Source organism: Microtus ochrogaster, chromosome 8 (assembly GCF_000317375.1).
Source record: "Microtus ochrogaster isolate Prairie Vole_2 chromosome 8, MicOch1.0, whole genome shotgun sequence".
Classification (NCBI taxonomy): domain Eukaryota; kingdom Metazoa; phylum Chordata; class Mammalia; order Rodentia; family Cricetidae; genus Microtus; species Microtus ochrogaster.
In genome coordinates, this window is record NC_022015.1 from 77971091 (window position 1) to 77987267 (window position 16177).

At 38.5% G+C, this 16177-nt stretch overlaps 1 protein-coding gene across 4 annotated transcripts in view; it reads right to left on the reverse strand.

Annotated features, from left to right (window-relative positions):
• Sorcs1 (sortilin related VPS10 domain containing receptor 1) overlaps positions 1-16177 on the reverse strand; it is a 506327-nt gene that overhangs the window by 99914 nt on the left and 390236 nt on the right. For all 4 annotated transcript variants that reach the window (XM_005352454.2, XM_005352456.3, XM_005352453.3 and 1 more), the window contains exons 9-10: positions 15427-15606; positions 4246-4392 (exon numbers count right to left, since the gene is read on the reverse strand). In XM_005352454.2, the coding sequence (XP_005352511.1) occupies positions 4246-4392; positions 15427-15606 (327 nt within the window). The remainder of the gene's footprint in view (positions 1-4245; positions 4393-15426; positions 15607-16177) is intronic.

Sequence of the window (16177 nt, forward strand, 5' to 3'; positions counted from 1 at the left end):
ATCCAAGCCCTCTACATCCCAATAATTCATGTGTCCTTAATCTCAATTAGCCTCTTGACTTTGTTAACACTGGGGTCAATTTGAATTCATGAGGATATTACAGTGATGTCGTCAGTGTAACTGACAAGGATGGCACAGCCTCGGTTAAAATCAAATCCTGAAAGTCAAACATCTTTCAATAGAATGATTACATTTACCACACAAAACATACAAATATAGTATATATATTGAATCCTCCATGACTCAAGTTTGAATGATTCTTGATACGAATTTTTGAAATTGACATAAAGATGGTCATAGTTTTTGTATTCTTGGAGTAGACATTTAATACAGGAAGATGGGAAAGAAAATCAGCGTATTGATGGGGGAGAGTCTTCTGGCTTCTGTTAATTTTATTGGTTAAATAAAGAGACTGCCTTGGCCCTTTAATAGGACATAAAATTAGGTAGGTGGAGTAAACAGAACAGAATGCTGGGAGAAAGAAGCTGAGTCAAGGAGTCGCCATGATTCTCCTACCGGACACAGACGCAGGTTAAGATCTTCCCTGGTAAGACACCTCGTGGTGTTACAGGGATATTAGAAATGGGTTAGATCGATATGTAAGAGCTAGCCAATAAGAGGCTGGAACTAATGGGCCAGGCAGTGTTTAAAAGAATACAGTTTCCATGTAATTATTTCGGGTATAAAGCTAGCCATGCAGGCAGCTGGGTGGCAGGGACGCAGCCCCCACTGCTCATACTACAACAGCGTATAAATGTACTGATTTTAGATAATAAATCTTATAAAGAAAAAAATAAAATAAACAGTTTTGACATCATTGGATATTCACGAAAACCAACTAAGAAGCAAAGATCTGAATGGAAAGAAAAGGCCTATTTTAAAAATGGGATCCTTTAAAAGAAATAATAGGAAATCCCATGGCAAGACATACATGAACACAGTAAGTTCATAATGTGAAAAGTAGAGAACTCTTTCTTCTCCATAACAACTTGTGAGTGAGGAAGGATGGAGGAAATGGGTAGGGTCTAACTAAAAGGAACAGACAAAGGCCAGGTAATAGGACACCATACATGCTTTGATAAAATATTGGATTTATTGTACTTGAACTAGAAAGTCAACAGAAATTTTAAGTAAATGATGCACATTTAAACTTTCATATGACACTGTTTGATAAAAATGGATAAATGAGAAATCTAGTAGGCAAGATAATATGCAAGAGATGTTGTAGTAATCTAGGGCCATAAGTGTGCTTCTAACTGCAGAACACAAGTGGAATTTTGAGGGTGAAGGAAATCACATAGCATACACATTTGTCTGTCACTGATGCTTTTTATGTACACTTTACCTCAATAGAATTGACTTTTGAAAAAAGGGACTACTGTGTGAAGGATGAATTGCCAGGTAGAAATGAGAAGAGAGTGTGGCCAATAGGAGATTTTTGCTGAGCACCAACCAATAAGTGATTACTCTTGGATTAATAGTCCCATGGTAATGGGCAAGGGGGGGTCAATGCTGTATCTCTATTTCAGAACTACAATACAGCTTCACAATTCTGGGTTGGGGTTGGGAGAACATGTGCCTTGCTCAGTACCTTGCTAAGAAGAGACACTTTCAGTAGTCCCTTTATGATGCCACAGAGGAGAGACAAAGCTGTCTATGTGAGATGGTTAATAGCCTTTTTCATAGGTATTAATCTTCAAGTTATGTGGTATGTGTGAAAGAAGTTATTAAGGTGCTAGTATATTTGAACATCAGAATTCCATAACCTGGAGTAGTTGGATAGGAAGCTGATACATTTTAATAGCACTGACCCATACCTTAACTAATATAGATATTCAATAGATACCTATAGCATTTACCTAGTTGATCACTGGACTGTGAACTCTCCATCACAACGGACTATTTTTCTCCCAGAAGGTTGCTGGTAATAATGATGGTGTCTGAGTAGGAGTTGAAATTTAAGACTGCTTTGCTGATGCACAGTGATGACATAAATGTCTGTTACAACTAATAAGGTCAAACTATAGCATCCTTTTAAGAAAGATGTTGACCAGCCTACTGCTATGTGAGATGAACCTGAGAAATGACTACCACAGAATTGTGGGATAAATGAAGCAGAGTGAAGATTACATCAAAGTCAGTGTTATGAATAGTGAGATCAATAATAGATGCACATATAGATAAAATAGATTTGAATAGATACACATATGCATATAGCCACATCTTAAGACCTTACTATAAAACTACATGATCGTCCCCACACTGATATCTTCTTTGTGTGATCTTTAAAATAACTTCTGAGATGTTTTAAAGAACATTGTATGTATTAAAATATACTTTTATTGAAAACGTATCTCTTCCTCCTCTGTTTCTGTATGCACTAGGTATCCATTTGATGTAGGTGGGTCTTCTGTCTATCTGTTACTTTCATTGGTCAAATAAAGAGACTGCCTTGGCCTTTGATAGGACAGCAGCTTAGATAGGTGGGGTAGCCAGAACAGAATGCTGGGAGAAAGAAGCAGAGTCAGGCAGACACCATGGCTCTCCTCTCCAAGATGGATGTTGGTTAAACTCATGCCTGAAAGCCACAGTCAAGTGGAGGTACAGATTATTCGAAATGGGTTAATTAAGATGTAAGAGTTAGCTAAGAAGAGGCAAGAACTAATGGGCCAGGCAGTATTTAAATGGATACAGTTTCCATATAATTATTTTGGGGATTAGCCAGGCAGCTGGGAGCCAGGTGGCGGGAAGCTACCCGCCGCTCCTTTTACAACATCCACTGATGTGCTGAGCATTTCATGGCCATCAGAGCCACTATGATGCAACTAAGCAATGCTTTGTTTATAAATCTAGTATCACTCAGTCAAGTAAGCTGAAACCTCCTTGATAACACTGTCTTTCATCTTTCTCTAGGATACCATCCTATCTTTTAACATATAAATAATTTTTTGCTGACATATCTGATAAAGAAAAGTCAATGAAAGAAAGCCATGATTTAAAGCAATGATATGGATATGCAAACTTTCCTTTAAAGGGTAGTAATATAAATATCTTAGACTTGCTTTGAATGCACATGGCTACTGATTCTACCTTCGTAAAGTGAAAATGGCCATGGACAATAAAATAACCATGTAAGTGTGACTGTGTCCCAGTAAAGCATTACATAGCAAAACAAGTGCTAAGGTATATTTTTCCCTACATGTCACAGATTTTGCAAGGACAGACATTATAGACTAAAGCAGATAAACTGATAAGAATATGTAGAGGAAGCAAATGCATGCTTAAGCCATTGATTAAACCATTGACTTAGACCATTGACTCAATAAAAGTTTGAGTCAAAAACTTCTTACAAAATGAGGTAAAATGTGTCTACAGGAAAATACACTAAGGCGATCTGAATTCACTTCACCAATGGATGTGGGATTCTCCTCTGTATGCTATGAATATATTTTATTATCATTGGTTAATAAAAAAGCTCTTTTGGCCTATAGCAGGGCAGAATATAGCTAGGTGGGGAAAACTAAACTGAATGCAGGGAGAAAAAAGGAGAAGTCAGGCAGATACCATGTAGCTGCTGAAGTAAAAAGATGCTGGAACTTTACGGGTAAGCCACAACCTCATGGTCATACATAGAAATGGGTTAAGATGTAGGAGCTAGTTAGGAATATGCTTGAGCCATCAGCCAAACAATGTTGTAATTAATATAATTTCTGCATGATTATTCAGACCAGGATGGTTGGGAATGCAATGCACAGTCTCTGTTTACAACCAACTCTACAGATAAATGTATGCAACATTAGCTCTGTAACTGGTGATTTATCTTGAATTATAAGAGAGCTCAGGGAACAGCCTCACAAGAGATGAAAAACATCGTATTTCCCTAAACCTGGAGGTACTCGTCCACAGCTGAGATGGAGGGCTTGGGTTACATCTCAGTAGTAGAGATAACAATTTAGCACATAAATAAAACAGAAAATCTCATCACCACCACCACCACCCTAAACACCAGACAAACAGAAATGATTCAGGCTAGAAAGAAGAATTTTGTAGTAGAGCAAAGGTCTGGGACATGTTCTCATTTATTTGGCCATCAAAAATGAGAGGCCTAACTGCTCTTTTCTTTGGATTCTTCCCATCTTTTTCGTCAGCTGAAAAGAAGTCCCAAAAGTATCTTCAACATCTTGTTGGACACCAACTCCAACCCTTCACCATGTGTGGCATGCTGCTTCAGCACACAGGACTCACCAGTAAACAGTGCACAGGGTCCCCTCTTAGATCTGCATCTGGAGCCTGCAGCAAACGCCAGTCTCTGCCTTTGTTGTAAGTGATGAAAGTCTTCACTTGGTTGTCAATCTTCTTGTTAGCCAAGAACATTCCCTTTATCCCTGCTACCTGGGAAAAATTGACATGGCTGAAAAATACATCAATTTGAGAAAGGACATTCTTTTTACATTAAAATAACAACCAACTGCCAAATTTTTATCCTAGAGAAAAGACAGGATAGGTGTAAGTGCTTAGATATCCCTCGCAAGTCTACCTGACAGAAACCAATAGCCTTGCGCCCCCTGCTGTATGCGAGTCATAACACAAGCTGAGTAGAGGTTTATCATCTTTTTGTCTGTTTGCTTTGCTGATACTGATGATGTCTATAATAACTTTTTTCAATCACCAAAGATCAGAAATAATCAAGATGTTCATTATGAGGAAGAAAGTAAAATCAACAGTGACATGTACAAACAATGGAATATTATTACTTGACACTAAAATGCACCAAAAGCCATAACATGATGGGAGGGAGGAGGCAGACACATAGTATAAGTGAAGGTGGTAACTGCATGACATCCTGTAAATGCAAATCTATGCACACACACACACACACACACACACACACACACACACACACTCACATGCACATGCACACACACATACAAAAGGTCACTGATTGCCCGGGTCTAACTTGGAGCAAGAAATGAATACGTGAAGCATAGAGGATTCTACATGCAGGGATCACATAATGATGCATGCATGCAGCAGGATACTTGTCAAATCCATGAAATGTAAAACTGAAGCTGTGGTCCTTTCTGTAAGCTGTGACTTGCAGAGATTTGTCATCTAATGGTTGTCTGCAGCCATCAGTCTCTATGAAACAAACCCCAACACTTTCAAGTCTGTTACTTGACAAGCTGGAAGTAAATAGGGACAACTTATATTGTATGCTAACTGTCATGCAATGTAACATATATATCACATATATATAATATATATGATATTATATATATATAATCTCTCATTTAATCTTTACAATACTCTAGGAGATAATTGCTAGTTCTACCTTACATGTCAGAGATAGTTGAGGTACATGCCAGGGCACACTGTTAATGACACAGCAAATGGCAGACCTGAGATTATAGCCTAGAAAAATGTAGTTTCCGAGTGCATGGTTGTAATGGCTATCTAAATTACTGAGAAATTTTCAATTAAAAGAGGTCAGTTGGGAGACCCTTTTTGGGTTTGTTGTTGTTGTTGTTTGTTTTCTTGAGACAAGGTTTCTCTGTGTAATAATCCTGTCTGTCCTGGAATTCTCTTTGTAGACTAGACTGGCCTTGAACTCACAGATCTATCTTCTTCTGCCTCCTGAGTACTGGAATTAAAGGTATGTGCCACCATATATGAAAGACTCATATAGTTATTATTATTTCTTTTTTGATGTAAGAGTTCTCCCTATTGATTCATCAAATGTACTGAGCATTAGAGAAACAAAATAAATTTTAAGAAGTAACTGTTTTGTTATCAAATAACCATTCCTTCAGTCTCGTGATGTTGCTGTTCTTACCAAAATCAGTTGACATCAGAGCTGTAGAAATGGCCCAGCACTTAGGATTACCAGTTTCTCTTCTAGAGGACCCTAGTTTTGTTCCTAGCACCCACACAGCTATTCTGACACTAAATGCTGCTAACAACTATGAAAATGCTTACTCATTCTACATGCTAAGGCTAAGAATTAACAAGCTATCAAAATTGTATAATCAAAGATCATCACTTGTAAACTGTTTTTATTTTTCAGGAATTTTAAAGTTTTACAAAACATATGTTAGTCCCTGTAAAATGATTACAACCCAGGAAAATTGGAGATTGGTGAGGGAAAGGTCCAAAGCATGTTGAATGATCCATTCCATGTCTATGCATTTTTACTCATCCGATGCCCATCATTACATTGGGGTAGAGTGGTCAATAATCACATATTCTGGATGAGAAAATGGAGACTTAGATTACATTTGGAGCTAGTTGCAACATACATGAGGAATAAAAAAATACTTGATAATTTTGAAGTAATTTAAGTTAGCTTTTTATTGTGATATGATTAATTTTAAACAGAAGAAATACACGAAAGTTGTAGTTTTGCCTGTCCTTGTTAATACAGAGCGCTATGCTCATTCCCCTGCCTTTCAAGGGTTGCTACAAACCTGTGTAATAGCTTTCATCCCAAGTCTCTGCAGAAGGAAACTGACGTGTTGACAAATGTTAATTGTTTTCGATCACAGAGACTGGAGTTTCATATTCTGTTTGACTTCCAAAATTGTTTCAGCAGATAGCTCAGAATTTGTCAGCTCTAAAGTCTGGGTCTCAACCCACACTAGAAGACATGCGTCTCGATTTTGTTTTTGACACAGGCAGTTCTCATTAGTCTGTACCTGTGGATTTGGCATCTGGGATAATTTAGAGACAGGCCAAATCTGTACTCTTTTGGAAGAAGATTGTTTAACAATAAATGCAGTAAACGAGTTGTTGAGAGGAATATTTTGAACTACTTAGGAAAGCAAGCCACATTCTAAGCAATCAACAGCTCAAACAATTTCTGGTGCATTGTTGATTCTCACCAAATGTGGAAGGCATAAACCCCAGGAGCGTTCTACTTCCCAACGACTAGGTGTTAATTACCACTGATATTTAGTTATTCACTATAACAGCTCCATACAGGCTGCTTCCCAGGAACCCCCATCTTAGCTTTCCATATGTTCAAGAGGCTGTTATGTACTTAAATAAGACCACAGTGCCAGTTCTTTAAGAATCAAATTGCATAAATCAGAATTTTCACAAAGCCCTGTTGGTCCTCCTTCTCAATCAGTATCTAGCCAGAAATGAGAAACGATGTAGTCACCCAGTCCTCTATAGGGTTAAAAAAAAAATAAGTGCAAAAGGAATTTAAAAAAAAAATGTTACCTATTTCAATCATTTCATTCTCTGCTTCCTCCTCTGCCCTCTCTCCTTCTTTGACAAGAGTCACAGAGCAGGAGGCTATGTGTTTAGGAACTGGTTCATTTGATTTGTAGACGTGGTGACTTTACTGGCCCCTGACTGCTTGGCATTATCAAATGCCACTTGAGCAGAGAGCTAGCCTGTGTTATTCATCTTTGAAAGTGTGGCCTTCGGGTTTATCTTGAGGAATAAAAACTTGGCAAAGAGGGAATGTGTGTCAAGAGGGGTAAAAGCTGGAGAGAGTTGGTTTATTTTTCTCTTGTAAACAAGGCACTTTACTTGTTTGAATTGCTTTCTTCTTTTTAATTGCTTTGCTTTTTTATCTTGACCTGCAAAGATGGTCAACTGTGTCTTTTACTGTCACGGTGAGCTTGATGAATGCATTTTTCTATGTTTCTCACTGAAATCCTTTGAACGAGGCTCCTTATTCCAACAGTTTTTAGGAAAGGTTTCATCGTATCTTACTTGGACTATCCACCGATTCTTATCAACTGGACAGAGTTAGTGCATAAAGTATGGAATCATGTGGGTGTCCTTGTGTGCACATTTATTTGAGAGTGGGGGGAGATGCGTGGGATGCTGTTGGGGATTAAAGAGTGTTATTTTGCCACATACCTTTCTCTGTGCTCATACTACATATATACTTAGAATGGAGTGGAGGGATGGCAGGAGACACAGAGAAGAATATCCAATGGAAGTTACAGCTTCACACAGACAAAGAATAACCAATAAATATTCCTTGCTGCATCCTGATACTAGGAGTGCATCTTCTTTTGGAAAAAAAGACCTGTTAAATTTCATTCCTATTGAATTCAGCATAATAATCTCTAAGAATGTTGACTGTGCTCGAATTAACTTTTCTCTCCTCATTTCTCATAGGGAGGAATTTGATTCCACAAGTCCCAAAAGTAATTTAAAATTATTTATTGCCATTTAACATCTGAATCCAAGATATCATTTTGATTAGGTTTTAAATATGAAGTGCTACAGCTCAAACTTCAAGCTAAACAGCATACTTATTGTATTCAGTGTATTGTATTCCTTTCTTTATCGTGTTTTCTGTACACGATGGCCACCCTGGAATCTCACAGACAATCTACCAAAGTGTTTCTCCTTGCTTACCCCTCAGAGCCAGCTCAGTACACCTCTTCCAGAAGTCAGAATGTCTTCATCCTCATCCATTGTTCCTATCACTACCATGTTCTTTATTTTGCCTCTTTTATATATGGTACCATGTCTTGGTTTCAACTCTGTGCACTTGTCTAAGAGGTAATAACCTGCCCAAAAATTTCTCTAGTAGCCTTTAAACTTTTATCAGAAGTTAAAGTGACATCATCTATTATCATGATCTTTAAAAACAATATCAACTGATGTTCATTCACTAAAACATCCTTAATATTATTAATGGTGCAGTAGCTTTGTATAAAAATTCCTGGTTTTGTTTTATCGAGATAGGTCATAAGAGTTCTCTCCTAGGTGACATAATAACTCTAAAAGTCTTAGGAAGAAGGACTGTCAGGCAGTGAGTCAATACCATGTCTACATACTCTGATCATGTCTCCAAAAAATCAAATCAAACCAAAATTATGACAATTAATTTACCTAAATGCATTGATACCTCATGAAATGCTAGGCTTCACAAACCTCCACACATGAACCAACTTCATGTATTCTGTAAATTAAAAATTGTAATCACTTTGAGGTGAATAAATAAATGCTCAAATATGGCAAATCATCTTCCCAATGCCATTCAGTCACAGGCATGGACTGTCCCTCAGTCTGTCCAACTCCAGAGCCCATATATTTAGTCCTGTGGTTGTCTTGTTTACACAACTTCTTCTGCTATTCTACAGTATTGTGAGAGAAATATCACACTGGCACATCATACTTATAGGACTTGCCAGTAATCATTCTTTGATGCCTTTACTCTGTAGTCATTCAGTAAGTAATAACCGAAATGTTTTAAGCACCTGTCCCTTCATCTTTAAAATGGTCTTTGAGATGTAAAATATGCTAGGTGTTGGGCAGTTCTTTGATGATTTAAAGGAAGGGTATCAGACACCTTCCTTTTCATGTTTATTGTCTCGCAAATTCTCTCCTCTGTCAATTTTCCATGTGTTCCAAGTGGAGCTCAGATTGGGAGGCCTCTTGTGCTAGAGTGTCTTGTTTAGTTCTTCCTCTGTCTCCCTCTGATGCTGATGGGCAAACCATGATACCTACCTTTTCAGACTTAAAGTGGAAAACTTAAGTGTCAAACTTCAAGAATGTAGATGAAAGAACTGTGGCAAGAAAGAGACCACTTTCACAGTCATGTTTCCTTTGTGTTTGAGGGTGGGTTATATTCATCTTCTAAATACAATCCCCCAACCAGGAAAGATGAGTGTTCTGAGGGAGTCAGGCATGCCACTATAATCAAAGTACTCGCTTGACAAAAATAAAGTCTATGTGGTCCTTCTTCTCCCCATCCTCCTGCTACTGGTGATTGGAACTGGGACTTTGAACATACTGTTTCAAGTATTCTACCATGGAGATATACTCCCAGCTAAATGTTATTTCTTCTTCTAATACCTGATCAATTAGTACTCTCATATAAAGAGTGTAGCCTCTAAAAACTCTGACTTGGTTTGGACAGGGTGTGTATCCTCTGTGTCTGACCTTGGCTTTTAAGAAGCACTTTTTCTTAAGAAATCGTGGTACATCATCACCATCATCATGGTTGGGTTTTCTCTTTTAAAGACGAGCTGTATATCCTGCGCAGACACAGCCTGCCTGCTGCACATCTTTTCTGGTGCACGACATGCCTCACAGTTTGTGCATTCAGTACTTAATAGCCAAGTAGACTCACTCCCAACCACCACCTTTAGCACTCAGCTGCCCTGAGCCATCATTTTCCATTAAGCCAAAGCACAGTTTATCATCATTAATTAATTTTCCCTTCCCAAAAGAGGGTGGCATTGTCCAAAGCTGTCCAACTCCCTTTTGTCACCCACACACAAATATACTAGGAATCACAGTTCTCAGATACATCCATTACATCTCTACCTCATGGGTCACAATGAAACATGTTATTTTGTGTTACTCAACCCACATGGTCACTGATGCATTCATGTTCTTTGGGAATAATGGAATTTTAGAATATTTGCTTTCATAATTTCCACACATTTATTCTTCCTTCTATAAGACAATGTTGGCAACTATATCCAATTATTGTCTGGATCTGTATGTAATTTTGGACTTGGTTCTGAAAGTCCGGGCACAGGCATAAAGCAATTGACTGTTTTCCTCATTGCTTTCTTCTTCCTGTCTGCTTGTTTTCCTCGTCTGGGAAGATGAAGACTATTACTACAGTCTTAACTTATCCTTCAGTCTTTACACTATTGAACATCCATAATCAAACAAAAGCACTCTGATCTTTCAGGAGACATGGTACACTGTAGTTGAACATCCACATACCCTTAGATTTGAGCCCTAAGTTGACTCTGTAACCTTGTGAAAGTGCGTATGCATGCTCTCCTTTTTACCTAACAAGGAGGAAGAGACTGCGGCCATCCAAAAGTTAATTTATGGGTCAATCAAAAGAATTATGGAAAGTTCTTTATACATTATTTTGTACATGATCATATCCCAAATTAACTATTATCACTAAATTTTGTTTAAAAATCCATTCCTGGGATGTTTGGTCCATAACCAAAGTCCTGGCTCACATTTCTTCACCTTCTTCACTCCAGAGCATGTCAAATAGATAACTCACACTATGAGAAAATTCTGGTATTTCATTGACTAAACCAAAGTACTCTGTCTCTAATATTTTGTTTCATCACTTTCATATCTCATTACACACACACACACATAGTTATAGAATTGAAAGCACAGAGCTTGTACCCAGGCGACAATGTGTGTGAAGTAAATGGTTGTATTTAGTAGGAAGTGAGGTTTCTGTTGTTGTTTTCACAAAGCTCTCCATGTGGATGCTTACTTGAGACAGAGTCCCACCTATACACTTCTTCTCTCTCCAGTTTGCATTTCCTCAATGGCTTCATGAGTACACACGTGCAGGAATGGCATGTGACTGGTATTCAGAGGCACATAAAGGAATGGCATTCTCCATCACCCCGATGTGAGCAAACACACACTCCATGGGTCCTATCTCTGTCATGCCCACCTCATATGATGTTCATCTCTGCTGCTTATTAATTCATTTATGGATTCTCTTGCTTCTCACTTATCTCTAAGCGCTCATCATTCATTGCAATTCTACGGGGAAATTCACGCTGGATGAATTTCATCTTCCTGCTAGCCAGAACAATCAGATTTAAGGGAACATTTGTGCCAGGCCTTGTGTCTGCCAATATTCTTTCTATCTAGGTAATCAGCAGATATGCCACTGCTGTTCTGCTCACATCAATTTCAATTCAAGTTGCTTTGAACTGTCAAGCTAATAAAACAAAGACACTGCTCTCCCTGCCCCGGGATGCAGAACACCTTTACATAATGCAGTCACACCACTGCTCAAAGTGATGCTAATAAGAGCCAGCAGTTTCCCTGCAGATAGTCAACAGCAAGAGACAGGAAGGGCAAATGCAGGATTAACAAGGAATGCTTGTGTCCTGCAGTCATGCTGCTGCTGCTTCCCCTCATCCCATACCTGATGCAGTGTTTGAATGCATAAAGCCATTTGTTAAAAAGAAATGGTTGCAAATGGTTCACTGCAAAGTCACTCCTGCCCAGTTTATTCACCTGTTTCGCCATCAAAGGACCAAATTCAACATGGTCTTCATTTCCTACAGAAAATACAATTAATCTAGAGAATGCATTTTTGAATTGAATTGGAAAGAACCTATTTGAATTGAAAGGGAAAGGGGTAGTCAGGAAGAAGAAAAGAAAACTAAAAGTGTGTTTTGCTTGCTTTTAGTGTTTCAGAGATGTTTACTGATTTGTATAAATCAAAACATGACTGATATTAGCATCTTACTAAAATTTACTATTAACTTACTTATCTGGTCAAATATGGCTAAAAATATCCTGAGGGGACCACTTGGGGTGACTCTACTGCCTTTCCTGGAGTAATGGGTATACATTCTTCAGGTTCTTGTTTGTTTGTTATGCATTTTTATCTACTCTTTTCTTCCTTTCATCTTTTAAATTTTTAAATTAATTTACATATTTCACATCCCAGTCTGTTTCCCTTCCTCCCTCTCCTCTTAATCTCTCACCCCCCCCCATTCTCACTCCCACAATGCATTCCCCCTTCATTTCTGTTTAGAAAAGGGCAGGTCTCTCATGAGTATCAACAAAACATGCATATCAAGTTGCAGTAAGACTAAGCACCTCCCCATGTGTTAAGGCTGGACTGTGAGGCAAAGGATGGAACTAGGCTCAAGAAACTGAACTGGAACATTAAGCTGGCATAGCCACTGTGACACTACATGGGCTATACCCTCACAGATGTGTGGATGGCTCAAGGCAAGGGAATGCCAGGCATTTCAACAAAACAAACTTCAAGTTTAAATGTTCATAGGAAATTTCCAAAGGAGAAAAGAAGAGTTGAAATTTCTACTTCTTGGCAAGACAAGTACCCAGTGTTAAGAATGTCACATTTCATTGCTCATTGCAATACGGAAAGAAGCAGAAATCCTCACTGGTGGGATGTGCTGGACATAAAAATGTGGGTATGTTTTAAGACAATCAGAATAGAAGGCTAAGTGGTGTCTAGGCACACTGCAAGGTTGCACTAACAATTCTCCATTTTGTTAAAACACTGTATTTCAGGCATTAGAATAGTAGTTAGCAAGGATTAATTGACTTCATCCTCAGAGCAGTCTATTGGATTGTATGTTCATCTCTATATTCTCAACAAGGCAAGTGTGGCTCAGAAGGCATGCGCTTGTCTTGAGCAGACATTTCAACAGGAAGAGCAGTACAACTGGAACTCAAACTCAGTCAGCCTGGATTTTAAAAATGTCATAATATAAGTCAGACTTTATCTAGAGCATTCTTGACACTAAATCTTTAAACTATGTAAATGTTTTCCAGAATAAATATTCAGTTGGAGCTTGAGAGCTGAGACACTATATCTAGCTGAAACATGAGATGAAAAGTGGGATAAAAGCTTATACAAGGGTGAAAAGATCTGCAGTATATTTTCTTAAGTATATATACACTAAGTATATCATATACTAGTCTGTCAAATTCTGAATTTAGCATGCATTTCATCTTATTTTTTATTTTGCGGGACATTTCAGTCTAGGAGCCTGGTTTTATGCATACAAAAGAGGCTGAGCTACTATGGAAAGGTTGCTTTACACCTCTAAAAGAAAGAGGAAATAGAACACATTACAAGGATGTACATTTGGGCTTGAGTTTCTTAAGTGAAGTTGGTTTCTTTCTCTGGACATAACACAAGTGCTTCTTGTGAATCCCTGATCTTAGCAAAATGACAGTGTCTTTATGGCTGCATGGGTTTGACACCATTTCTGACTTTTTTTCCAGACAGAGTATAGGCCTGTTACTATATTTCTCTGTTGACTGAGGTTTCTGTCCTGCCAGGTCCCACAGCCATTTAGACCCAAATAAACACACAGAGATTTACGTTAATCATAAACTGGTTGGTCTATTAGCTCAGACTTCTTATTAACTCTTATAACTTATATTAGCCTATAATACTTGTCTGTGTTAGCCACGTGGCTTGGTCCCTTTTTCAGCAAGGCAGTCCCATCTTGCTTCCTCTATGTCTGAATGACAACTGTAGACTGACTCTTTCTCTTCCCAGAATTCTCCTGTTCTCATTCTCTTCTCATTGCCCTGCCTATACTTCCTGCCTGGCTACTGGCCAATCAGCATTTTATTAAACAAGTATAAGAAACAAATCCTTACAGGGTAAAACCATTGTCCCACAGCACTTTTCTAACCCTTAATATGTCATTAAATAACACATTCTAACTCATTCAGAAACTGTCATCATACATCCACACTGACCAAAAGACACAGTTCATCCTCAAAGAGTAGCCTGTTTTATATCCATTGTGCCTTTAAAGACAATTCAGCCCAGAAGAGGACTAACTCTCCTTCTTCCTCCCACAACCATCAGTTTCTAGGAGCTCCTCCACAAGGGCTGGGACTTCCCATGCTAAAATTTTCTCTGACTTGACACTGGGCATGTCTTATGCATGCAGTCAACAACCACTGAATTCCTGTGTACACCTGTTCTATCATGTCCAGAAAATACTGCCCGTAATCATCCACTGCATCTGGAATTTATAATCTTCCTCCACCCTCTTCAGTGATGGTCCCTGGGCCTTGGGAGGAAGAGGTAAGAAAACATTAATTCTGTTTTCTAAAGAAATGGAATGATGTACCATATTCTATTTGAAAAAATATTAAGTCTGTAACTGACCCATTCTGTTTCTATAAGAGTATAAATCTTCATAACCATAGTAATATCATTGCAATTCATAACAAGGATAATGAAACCTTTGGTACTTTTTTTCATTATAGCTGATTGATACAATTTAGATGGTTTTACTTTGAGTATTGGTTATTAGAAAACCAAAGAGCTACTGTGTCCCAAGGGAGGCTGGATAATCTCTGGCTTATTGTGCTTTTCTGCTAATTTAATTTTCCAGGTTTGTTTTGGTAAAAAAAAAAATAATCTTATGAATATTATCTTATGCATTGGCCATTAAGAGGTGGATCACTAGCCAGGTTATCAAGTTGGGAAATTCTTCAAGGCCAACAGGATGCATTCTCATAGCATACAAAGATGCACCATGCAAGTCACTTCAAAGGCAAGCAAGAATGCTGCCCACTCATTCACTACACAAAACCCTGACAGCCATTCAAATCTATTTGAAATTTTATCTTATGTCAAATATCATATCATTATGTAGATTAACCATATGCAAGCCTTTAATTGTGTGGTTTCTATCCCCAGATAATTTCTAATTTCTCTGGAGCTGCTCTTGCCTAGTGGGATCAATTAAAAAAGAAAAAGACTCTTAAAAAATTCTATGGGTTGCAAGTTAAACAAGAAGAACTTCCTGTAAGTCTTCCCTTGTCTCAGGTAGAGTGACACTGTCCAAGGACCAGCATTAGCATGATCAGGTGACCCATATTTCACCAGTTTGTCTGGGAGCTGCTATCCTCCAGAACCACATATGCTTGGTGACATACCTCATAGAGGTCAATCATGACGTTGCCTTCAGGTCCTCTGCTACTCTGGACATTCTCCAAGGCCAGGGTAAAGTACACACCACGGGTGTCCGAGATGTAGAGGTTGTACGTGTCATTTTGGTTCCATTCTTGGACGGCTGCAAACACTTGGTTCTCATCTGTGCTGATGACATGCATGTCCTGAAGAAGAACACAAGGAAGTGAAGCGGGAAGGATTTTATTCACTAACCTGGCACACATTCAAAGAGTGTGGATGATGAAGAGCTTTGATGGGATGCAGAGGCAGAGATAGCAAAAGCTGCCTTTCACATATATGAAAATGAGTTAAACCAGGCAGTGATGGTACACACCTTTAATCCCAGGACACAGAAGACAGAGGCAGACGGATCTCTGTAAATTCAAGGACAGCCTGGTCCACAGAGAGAATTCCAGGACAGTCTCCAAAGCTACACAGAGATACCCTGTCTCAAATGCCCCCACCCCTAAAAAAAAGAGTTAAATAGTAATTGAGCATTTTCTCTGTCACTTTGGGGTGAAGCAATGAACCATGACACAATGAGACAGAAGGAGGTATAGAAGTCTTATTGCAATTTAATTGCCTTGTTACACAATTTGAAGTCAGTGTTCTTAAATATGCATGGATTTGGAGAACCAGTCATTGATGTGGGAGTGTCATATATCAATCTGTTGATTTCATTGGTTAAGTAATAAACAAACTGCTTGGGCTCATAGCTTAGAACATAGGTGGGTG